General features: G+C 37.3%; 1 protein-coding gene across 1 annotated transcript; it reads left to right on the top strand.

Annotated features, from left to right (window-relative positions):
* The first annotated feature begins 7,319 nt into the window (after positions 1–7,319).
* On the top strand, positions 7,320–11,129 carry LOC103930486 (LRR receptor-like serine/threonine-protein kinase RGI5). Its single transcript, XM_048575578.1, has 4 exons — positions 7,320–8,195; positions 8,802–9,062; positions 9,158–10,042; positions 10,241–11,129. The coding sequence occupies exons 1-4, from the start codon at positions 7,775–7,777 to the stop codon at positions 10,717–10,719; spliced, it is 2,046 nt and encodes a 681-aa protein (XP_048431535.1). The 5' UTR covers positions 7,320–7,774; the 3' UTR covers positions 10,720–11,129.
* Positions 11,130–11,894: the final 765 nt, after the last annotated feature.

Consider the following 11,894-nt stretch of genomic DNA (forward strand, 5'->3'; position numbering starts at 1 on the left):
AGTTAAGTAGCTCGAACAACCTTTTCAAAAGGCTTTCTAACTGCTTTGCCAGCTAAACAAGGCTCAAGTACAGGCAGACTAACATTAGTGAGTGACGGCAACAAGCCTTCTCTAACTAACCTTGTCATTCTATCTTGCCCTATATGCCCTAGTCTAGCATGCCATGTTTCATAATTAACATGTTTAATAACAGTTACTAAAGAAGTACAAGAACAAGAATCAATTAAATCCAAGCAAACAAAATCGTTCTTTATTGAACCATATCCAATTTTAACTTGATCCAAATAGATCACAAGTCTAGACGGGCTTAAGTAAAAACAATATCCCTCATATAAAAGTGCAGTAACTGAAAGTAAATTAAATTGCATTCCAAGGGCTTGCAAGACATCATGCAGAAGTAGTTGGCACCCAATGCTTAGTTAAAGTCGATACGAACCAACTCCTAAAGCTTATGTATGACTTCCTTCACCCACGTACACCCAGCGTGACTTTGTTGGAAATTGTTGATAATTTTCGAACCCCCCTTTATCTCGCGTCACATGTTTTGTTGCTTTGATGTCTACAATCCAATTATCATACGTGTGAGCAACATGTATATGCGAACATACATAAGCAATGACAGAATTGGGGTTAGGGATTACCTTTCTATTCGGCTCAGTGCAATTACGAGCGAAGTGTCCCTTCTTTTTACAGTTAAAGCTTGTTGACTTGGATTCGTCTTTCTTGCCACGTTTACCTCTATGAGCCTTAATCTTAGTAGAATTAGGAGAAAGCTTTGCATCTTTTTTCTCAGCCTTGGTCTTACCCTTTTCTTTGAACTATTTACCCTTTTTGGACGCACCTTAAGTAAAAAAGGCAGTACTCTAGGTTGCCACTCGGTGCTCACCTTTCAATTCAACATGATGTGAGATGTCATGAAAGTTCTTAATTTGATCATTGTGTGTCATGATCTGTTTAAGGGCATCCAATAGCTTTCAAATCTCATACCATGCTGGACATCTTCCTAAGATGTTCATATACAGAGTGCTTAAGATCTACCTTGTAAACCTCAAACTTCAGCACTAGACTTCTCAGCCTAGTAGTTGAGGTTCCATCGAAAGAAAATTTCAGTTGATCCCACATCTCCTTAGCAGTCGAGTACCCTTTATACTCACCAATAAGATCATCATGCACGTTGCTTAACATAGTAAAGTGCGCACTTCGATCTTTCTTGAACCAAGATTCATAAGACCTTACTCTAGTAGTATGCTGAGCCGCATTGGTTCCACCTCTCTTAAGATCAGGCTCATCCATCGAAGCCTCCAAAGGCTCCAAGAGCTCTTGTTCATTGAGAAGATATTGGATCTTTCTATGCCAAATATCATAGTTGGTTCCAACCAGTTTTTCTCCTTTGGTCAAATCAGCGATAGCATTTTTGGCAGCCATTTCTTTTTACAAGGGTGAAACAATTTTGACATTATTAATTACACATCTTACATTTATTTATTTCAAAATACTCATTAGAAAATATTTCACTTTTTCTCCTAGGTTGAGATTGAAAAATCCGCTAAGTTACTCGTAATTATCATTCAATTCTAAGAGTCAAGATCATATTTTCTAATTATTTTTGAAATAAATCTTATTTAAACATTATTATGTTTTAAGCTTATCCATTTTTTTTGCAACATCCAATTGAGTGCACAACGATTAGGGTTTTAAGACAATGGACTCGACATGTGGGCCCTTGTAAGTGTGGCTAGGTCAAATCCAAGAGGGGTGGCAGCGCAAATCTTTTAAAAACCGAACCTCTTTGACACCCAAAGTATCTCCTTAAAGATTTTTCACAGACTATTAGTGAACCTCAGTATAATTTTTTATTTTTTTTATTTTTATTAATTAGGTAATCATTTTTAAATATTCTCCTAAAGAATATTCCTTTCTAATTTAAAATGCTCAATCAACATGAGCAAATTTGATCGACATTATCTCTTTTTGATTTTCCTAAAATCTTGGCATGTGTTGGATATTTTTAAAGGTTAAATAAGAATGTTTCCTTAATTTTAGTAAATTAAAAACGTCTTTATTACCAAACCTAAATATACACCTACGTAGGTTAGTAAACCACAATAATTCACTCGCCAGCCGTGTCCCAAAAACATGGCCCACACGCCGCCCAAAGTGGCGGTGCAAAATTTAATTTTTTTAATTAATTAATTTATTTAATGTTGCGTGAACCCACTTGCTGTGGGTGCCACGTGACATACACGCGCCGCCTACTATCGGTCCGATGCCATGCTTTTGACCTCCGTTGGATTGAACTCCCTAAGATGAATTCAATAGTGTAGCTAACATCCACGAAAGCCTAGTGTTGTAGTTGTACTCGCTTAGGTCGTGAGTGGAAGAGATGAAACACTGTTCATCATCTTCCTCCAAGAAATTTGGATTTTCCAGATTTTTCACTTTCACGAGGCCTGTTCACAGAGGCCATAACTTAGCGACTATGCATCCGTTTTATGTGTATTTTATGTTGTTAGAAAGATCAGATTACTAGCTACAATTAAGTCTTCTTTGGCGAATTCCAAAAGCAACTCTAACTGCACGAAAAAAAGGGTTGCAAAAACCTTAAAAAAATTCGTTTTTCATTCTATTACGAAACTAGGGTTTCAATCTCTAACCACGGTTTTTCTTTACCAAATTTTAAACATAGTCTCATATGAATGTAAAGAACATAACCCGAACATTAAAACCCAGAAAAAAATAAGCATGGCAAAAACAAAAATTTTAAAGACAAGCATTCATGGCATATTCATATATATCTCATGCTTTCATGGTTTTTATACATGACATATTCATATATATCTCATGCTTTCGTGTAAGCAGTGTATGAATGGCTCTGATCCCACTGTTGGAAGACTATAAATAAATTCGAAAGGACGTGTGTACCTTGTATGCGGAAGCTTGAATCTCGACATGCTCCTACAAACACGAACAACTGCTCTGACCATTTGTGCACGTCTAGAACCTTGCAGGTCTTTGGGTTGGCTACGGTATGTTGAGTTGTCCCTTGGTTTTCGCCTGCCAAGACCTAGGGTTGAAAGTGATAGCCCTAAAGACCTAACTAGAATATTTGAACTGTGGAAAAGTTTGTGTTTTTTTTGTGTGTTTTCTCTTTTCCCCAAAGCCTCCTTATATAGTGGTTGAGAAGAACGTACAAAGACAAAAAAGCCCATGAAAATCCCAAGTATATTTTAATATGAATATCTCTTGATTTTCATCTAATTATCACATAGAGAATTCGGAGGTTAATATCCTCATATGGGTGGAATATCCTCTGATATTTATTTATCCCATAAAATAAATCCTACAATTCTCTCATCAGATTGTCTGGTGCGTGAATGTTATATGTATTGTCAATACATTGTGAAAAAGAAACTGACTTTTCTATATGAAAATTTACAAGTTCAACCTTGTACTACTAGGTAAATATATTTCAGATCGGAGTAGGTATAGATTAATCATGGTCCATTGAATTGTAGCCCTTACGAATTTGGAAAGCTCTAAAAATGTGCACGTTACTTTCATAGTATTGTCCTACGAATGAAGTAGGTGCCGAGGAAAAGCTTTCGATTGATCACGAGCTAGCTCTAGTAACTTATATATGACAGTATGTCACATTATTATGCAAAATATATTATTACCGATGACAGCTGGTTGCAATTATCAGTGGTACTCAGTAATCCAAATGCGAGTGATATGTCTTACCAATTACCACAAATTACAGAACTGGCTAGTCAGCGAGTCAGCGAGCCTGTGAATAAAATCTGTCCTCTACGAAAAATGGCCTTTACCATTGGAGCTGGGGAAAAAAAGACAAGGAATAAAAAAGTTCACATGTATTGCATATTAGCTAGCTAGCAAGAGTACTATTGCATGCATGCACGCACAGGTGAAAAAGGGAGTTCACATGCAAGAAGCTGTAGAGAATAATGGGTCCATATATATATATATATATATATATAAATAATATGCTTATGTAATCCTCTCCATCATTGACAACTGATGTCACATCCAGTATCAGTTTTGATATATATGATTTATTTTATACGTATATGGGGAGAAAGAAAAAGAAAACAAGTTTATCTTCAAGCTGCAGGAATACAAGGTTCTACACTTCTACTTGAATTTGACAGGAGGGACATTGGCAGAAGCCCTCAAGTATTACATATTCAATTATTTCCAACATTCTGGTGAACTGTTTAAGAGCATCTTCAGCAATGCCAAGCTAAATATTTAGTTAAATTTGACTTTTAATTAATGACTATGACTTATAGCTAACCACTTTTATAATGTTTATTAAGAAAGTATGACTTTACTCCTACTTTTATAATGTTCATTTCATATCTCACATTATCTATCAAATTAACTATTGTACTATATCCAATTTTGGTCCATTGGCTATTATCTTTGCTCTATGATATCGACTCGACGTAATATCAATAATATTGATGACATATTGAGTATCATTTACTCAAAAGTTAATAATTCAATGAACAAAGTTGACGAATTAATTACAAAATATAGGGTATAGAGATGCTTAGTGTATTATTTGAGAGCATCTTGATAAATATGCCTTTTGAACTTGTCATTTTTCCGTGTACTTGGGTTTGGAATTGTATCAGCTTTGAGGGATTCAAAGCAGATAGTTTAGTATTGAGTATTCACCTCACATTCACCAATGAAAGTTTGATAACCAAAACAAGAGAGTATAACTATAACTATAAGATAAGATAAAACATTATCGTCTACCTGCATGAGTTAAATCAGTAGTTTGCCAACACATATCGGAGTGACAATGTTACCCAAATGAGAATTTAAAGGGAAGGTACCTTCAATAGATTCAAGGACACCAGTCACATGTGTTGGAATGAATAATGAAAACAGTGGGGAATGGTGAGAACCAGTAGAGAGAAGCAGCATGGGATTTGTCTACTCATCTCACTTCATTCCCTTTCAATTGATAGAGACCACAATGAATCCAAAGGACTGTCATCCTTGTTTGTGCCATTCTTTCTTTGCTTTTACCTTTTAAGCTTTTAGGCTTTTTTCAAGGAATGGGATCCAATCCGGATCCGATTTCGGATGTCAATTCATCGTGTCCGTTTATCTATCATCATATGGTCAGAAATTATTTTGAATTTTTTAATTTAAAATTGAACACAAACAGTACTTGACAAAAATTAACTGCACGATGTACGATGAACGAACACGATAAAGTGATCCTGAAAATCCTCACAAAGAGAACCCTCCTTTTTTCCTAATTCCATTCCATGATCCATTTTAAAAGGGATGTCATGATTATTTTTTTTTTAAATTTCCTTTTTCATATATAGATGATTTTTTCTTATTCCCAATTATTATTTACAGCTTCCACTAACCACTGTTATTTTCATAATGTTTATTTGTGCATCAAGTGAAGCTATTGTTGCAATAGATTTATGCTCCTCAAGTGTATTTTGCTGCTTTTGCAAGAATAATCAAATACATCATTTATAGTTTTAGAAGAGAGATTCATAGGAATTTTTTAAGAAGCACATTAAAGTAGGCATTTGGCATTGCTTAATTGCCAACGTTAAACATATTTAGACATTCTACAAAACAATTTAAGTTAGACTGATCGACACTTTGTTTTTTGTTTTTTTTGTTTTTTGAATTCAAGTTGTAGCTTGAATTCATTATAATATGATAAAAAGGAAATGTTACAGATGTAGCAAGCCCCACTTAAACTTGGTTTAGAGAGTTTGAATAAGATATGCCTTAGATGTAACAATCTAAATGTGACAACTTCGGTACATATTTTTTCTTCGAAAATAAACTTCAATTTTATTATTTAGTCTTAAAAACATATTAACTTAACTAGGGATGATAATTATATTAAATTTCTTATGTAGGCATGCGGCAAAGACTTCAATAGGACAAGTTAGTTAAAATTTCAAAGTTGGAAAACTCATATAGGGGTCATATCTCCATTCCAAGAGAACGGTGCCGTATGAGAAATTTGATGAAAAGGAGCAAGCCTTTTGTTACGCAGTGCGTCCCCTCCCAACAGTCATGCTCATTTTGTTTGAAGACTCGCACTCCGAATTTAAAGGTATTCTATAGGAAGGCAATAAGGCCGGCGATGGTTTATGGTACAAAATGTTAGGCGGTTAAAAAGCAATACGTGGAAAAAATGAGTGTAGTAGAGTTAAGAATGCTTCGTTCGGTGTGTAGGCACACAAGAAATGATTAGGATTAAGAACAAGGATATCCAATTTAAAGTAGAAGTGGCCGCAATTGCAAAAAAGATGAGAGAAAATTGGTTAAGATGATTTGGAAATATGAATCGAAGACCTATGGATGCTTCAGTTAGAAGATGCGACTATGGGACGAAGACTCATTGCAAAAGAGGTAGAAAAATATCTAAGGAGATTTTTAAAGAGACTATAATAAAAGATATACAGTACTTTGAGCTAACGGAAGGTTTGAAGCCAAACAGAGCGTGACGTTTTAGGATTCATAGTGGAATAAAGCTTGATTGTTGTTATTCTATATCTATAAATAGATGGTTTATCTAGCAGTCAAATAATTCAAAATTAATCGGTCTATATAGGAAGCCTCCTAAAAATTCATGTGTTAATTCTTGAGTCAATGAGAGAGAGTTTCTACATAGTTAAAGTTTGCTTGTTCTTGTAGTTTGGGGTGTTATTGTCACAAGAGTGGAATATCGTATCTGAAGACGAGCGTTAGAAGATCATGAGTACCCTGTAATTTGCCAACCCTAACCTCAACCAAGTTACGTTTCTTTACAATTCTCTCATTTCTTAGGTAAACAAAAAGGGAAATGACGTTTGGTAATCGATAACCGACGCTCAATTTTTATATCGAATTTTTATGATAATGAATCCCAAAAACAACAATGAAATACTTGAACAAAATGTGTTAATGGGATCACAAAATGTGTTAATAGGATCACAAAATGTGTTAATAGGATCAATACTGTAGGACCTTATGAACAAAACTGCAAGGGCCCATTAATTCAAAATTCAAGGGGGAGGGTCCCATAGTTTTCATATACTTTTGCTTCCAAATGAACCATATAAAGTATAAGCCACTCATATATGCATGCATCGAGCAAATCATTCTCACACCTAAATACTGTAACTGAAGAGTGTGTGACAGTGCAGCTCTGTTTTCACCTGCAGAGTCCACTCATCTCCTTCTCAAACCGAGCCACTCTCTATCTCCATTCAAAAAAAAAAAAAAAAAACAAAAGAAGGAAAATTAAAAAACCAACAGTCCTCTCGCTCTCGCCTAGAAGTTCCAAATCCCACATTTTCCCACACATCCATAACAAAATTAAGAAAGTCCCACGTTTTCTACCCATTTTCTCTCATTTTCCCACTAACCAAACAGCGTATATTATCTTGTCAGTCATTGTGCAGAGCCTAAACCACCCATTTCACTTCAAATCCTCAAAAACCCAGAAAAACCCAGATGCCAAAAACTGAAAAAGTTCAAAAATTCCCCACCCTCCAAACAGAAAGAGAGAAATCCCGACGTTTTCCTACCCATTTTCTCTCATTTTCCTCTAACCAAACACACCCTGTTATCTTCCCAGACAACATGCAAGGCCTAAACCACCGATTCCACTACAAATACTCAAAAACACAGCAAACCCCCGAAACCAAAAACTAAAAAAATCCAAAATTTCCCACACTTTCCCTCTCATTTTCCCACACTTCCCCACTAACCAAACATGCATTGTTTCCCTCTCTCCATTCTCCTCGTCCTCCTTCTCCTCCCCCTCTCTCTTTCCTCGCTCACCGAGCTCCCTGCTCTCATGGCAATGAAGGCTTCGTTGGACCCACAAAACCAGTTCTTGACGTCATGGACGGATCACGCCGACCCTTGCGGCGGCGCTTTCGAAGGGGTGGCTTGCAACGAGCAGGGCCGTGTGACCAACATCTCTCTGCAGGGGAAGGGCCTGTGGGGCCAGATTCCCCCGGCCGTTGGCGGCCTCAAGAGCCTCACTGGCCTCTATCTTCACTTCAATGCCTTGAGTGGGAAAATCCCGAAGCAGATTGCTGGTTTAAACCAGCTCACTGATTTGTACCTCAACGTGAACAATCTTTCTGGTGCAATTCCTCGTGAGATTGGTAAAATGCCCAATTTGCAAGGTGGGTTTTTATATTTTTTGTTATAAATTTGCATTTTTGTGCTTTTTTTGAGATTGAATGTTCACATATTTGTTTTGACGAACGATATTCTAAACTAGTCTGATTTACGAGGAGGGGGATTTGAACTTGGCCACGCTTTTTGATAAATGCATAAAGAGGCACTCAAAGCTTTCTGCTGTGCATCTCATGTGGTGAAAAGTGGGTGCATTAAAAGTTTTTGCTCATTGAATTATTGCATAAGGATTTCTGGGTCATTTTTAAATTCTGAAATCTAGATGTTGAAGCGGGTGCATCGATCAATTTGATCCCGTATTTGATGCGAATGTCCCTGGTTCAAATCCCCCCTCCTAGTTCGCCATTGATCTTAGTATTTTCCAACATATTTATTTGTAGTTTGATACGGAAAAGAGAATCTACGAAAAGAGCTTTATTTTTTTATTTTTTTTGAGATCTCTTTGAATAAACGAATTGCTTTGTCCAATGAATCATTTGGTATTAAAGAATGCTTCTATAGTTTTATTAGCATGCAACTCTCAGGGTTATTGTCAGAAATTGGGGATTAAACATATTACTCCGACCTGAGTACTCTTTGTTTGGACCTTGCAGTTTTGCAGTTGTGTTACAACAAGTTGACTGGGGGGATACCTACACAATTAGGGCAGCTTAAAAGGCTTAGTGTTCTTGCTGTGCAATCCAATCAGTTAACTGGGGCAATTCCTGCAAGTTTGGGCGAGTTGGGGACGCTAACAAGGTTAGACTTGAGCTTTAATAGCTTTTTTGGTCCTATTCCAGCAAGATTAGCCAATGCTCCGATGCTACAAGTCCTTGACGTTCGAAGCAACATTCTCTCAGGAAATGTACCTCCAGGTAATATGGTGCTACACTTCTGCTTTGCTTTCTTCCTCGTTTTTCTCTGTTCGAATTTTAATTTGACCCTTTTGCATTTTCGGATGAAAATGCAGCTCTAAAGAGACTTAATGAAGGATTCCTATACAAAAACAACCCGAGCTTATGTGGGGTTGGGTTTTCTGGCTTAGAATTGTGCACAGCTACTAATACTCGGAACCCAAACATGCCACAACCATTTGAACCTAGTAACCTTTCGGCAAAAGATCCAGACTCATCTACTGCAAAAGAAATCCCCAAGTCTGCAAATATCCATTCCAATTGTAGCAGAACCCGCTGTTCAGAGGCATCAAAATCCCCACAAATTGGTATAGTTTTTGGGGTGATTGGAGTTATTGTTGCATTAACTGTATCTGGGCTCTTCTTGTTCTTCTGGTGTCGTCGACGAAAGCAGAAGATTGGGAGTACTTTTGACTCTTCCGATAGCAGGCTTAGTACCGACCAGGCAAAGGAAGTTTATAAGAAGAGTGTGTCTCCTCTTATCAATCTGGAGTATTCTAATGGGTGGGATCCGTTGGCTAAAGGTAGCAGTGGGTACTCTCAAGAAGTTCTTGAGAGTTTTATGATTAATTTAGAAGAAGTGGAGCGTGCAACTCAAAGCTTTTCTGAAGTCAATCTGTTGCGGAAGAGCAATTTTTATGCCATCTACAAGGGTATCCTAAGAGACGGCTCAGTTGTTGCTATAAACTGCATTAGCAAGACTAGTTGTAAGCCCGACGAAGCTGAGTTTTTGAAGGGAATGAAGATATTGACATCATTAAAACATGAGAATCTTGTTAGGTTGAGAGGCTTTTGCTGCTCAAAAGGCAGGGGAGAGTGGTTTCTTATCTATGACTTTATCCCAAATGATAGTCTGTTACAGTATCTTGACATTAAGGATGGGAGTGGGGAGGTTCTTGAATGGTCAACCAGAGTATCTATAATCTATGGGATCGCTAAAGGTTAGTGTATATATTGCTCAGTAAAGTAATTGTCATTGTTATTTTTCGATTTTGCTTTTTCGTTTCTCTTCTACTTTGGAGACACCAAAACTCCTTACCGTGCAATTTACTTGGTGTGTGCTGAAATTTGACATGATATTATTCCCTTCTAATACTTGACGTTTATTACTAAATATTTAACATGTTTTTTGGAAGCAGGTGTTGGATATTTGCATGGAAACGTGGGCAATAAACCTGCTATTGTTCACCAGACTATATCAGCTGAGAAGGTGCTTATTGACTCCCACTACAACCCCTTACTCTCAGATTCGGGCTTGCACAAACTCCTCGCAGATGATATCGTCTTCTCCATGCTCAAAGCAAGTGCTGCCATGGGGTACCTGGCTCCCGAGTACACAACCACTGGACGCTTCACTGCAAACAGTGACATTTATGCGTTTGGTATGATTGTATTTCAAATCCTTTCTGGAAAACGTAAAATCACCCAGGTGGCTCGCCAAGGTGCTGAGGCCGGCAGATTTGAAGATTTTATGGATGCAAACCTTGACGGAAACTTTTCAGAATCAGAGGCAAGTAAACTTGGCAGACTTGCTCTTCTTTGCACGCACGAGTCTCCCATTTACAGGCCATCAATGGATAATGTGGTGAAAGAGCTAAGCGAGTTTATTTGCGCGTGATTCATACGGAGTTGCCACAATTTTCAAATGCTAGAGAGGTTAGATGAGTCAATTAAGTTATTAACTGCTAACTGGAACTGGAGTTGTGTTCTTCTTACCATCAATTCAGATTCTTGACTGAAGTTGTCGTGAACGGCATGTACGTATTATATGTACTGGTTGTGTTGTAATGTGTGACAGATGGTCATAAGTGTTTTTGATGGGAGGATGCATCATTTGATCAGCTGCCTTTGTTGAACTGAAGCCTTGCAAGGAGGCATGTTGCTTGAATTAGGAAATTAAGGTTATTTGTAATTTTCATGTGTAGCATTTGGAAGATGTTGTGTTGCAATGTCATTAGCTTGAACTTGTCAAAACTAATTTCTGTAAACCCCTTAAATAAACATGTTGCTCAGATGTTAGTTATGCCAGTTGGCCGGGGCATTGTGCTGCTCCTTTAGAGATAAGTTGGAATCCTTCTCCTATATTATAATATTCTAGAGTAGAATACTGCCTTATTAAAATTAATATGTTGCAATGGAAAGGGCTAAAGGTTCAAAAGCTAAAAAATAGTCTGATTGTCCAAAAACTCATTTTTAACCGATGACTAGACTATAATTTTGTGGAGCCCACCGGGCCATTATTTGGCCAAAGCGGCATCAGGTTGGCCATATATAGCCTCGCTCTTAGACCTTTTTTTGGAGCCTCAACCCCTTTTAACCTTCTCGGTTAGAGATTATATATGAGTATAATTTTGATGGGGTTATATTTGTTGGGGATGGCCAAATCTGTGAGACTGAGATCCACACACGTATGAGACTGAGATACACCCACACAGCTCCAAATATCTGAGACTGATATCACACACGCGTAGGTCCAAATCTGCTTTTGCTAAAAAGTGCCTGCGGGTGCTTCTTGTCGTTTTTGCCTATATATGTCGTCTTTGTTTTATTGCTTATCATTTTCTTCCTACTTTATGGAAAAGACAGAAAGAAACGAATATTGAAATGGCTGGCTCTCCATTCTTCCCAAGCGAGGGAATCTTCGGGTTCTGCTCATTTTTGTACAAAGAACAAATGCTAACATGTTTATGATAGTTCGTGTAACATCACATTCTGATCAAAGCCAATGTTATGAAATATAAGTTCAGAATTTAGCCAAATTGTTTAGAGTAGTGGACCCTTTCTTCTATATGA

Source organism: the organism of the source record quoted next, unplaced genomic scaffold (genome assembly GCF_019419815.1).
Source record: "Pyrus x bretschneideri cultivar Hongxiangsu unplaced genomic scaffold, Pyrus_bretschneideri_v1 Contig8, whole genome shotgun sequence".
Classification (NCBI taxonomy): domain Eukaryota; kingdom Viridiplantae; phylum Streptophyta; class Magnoliopsida; order Rosales; family Rosaceae; genus Pyrus; species Pyrus x bretschneideri.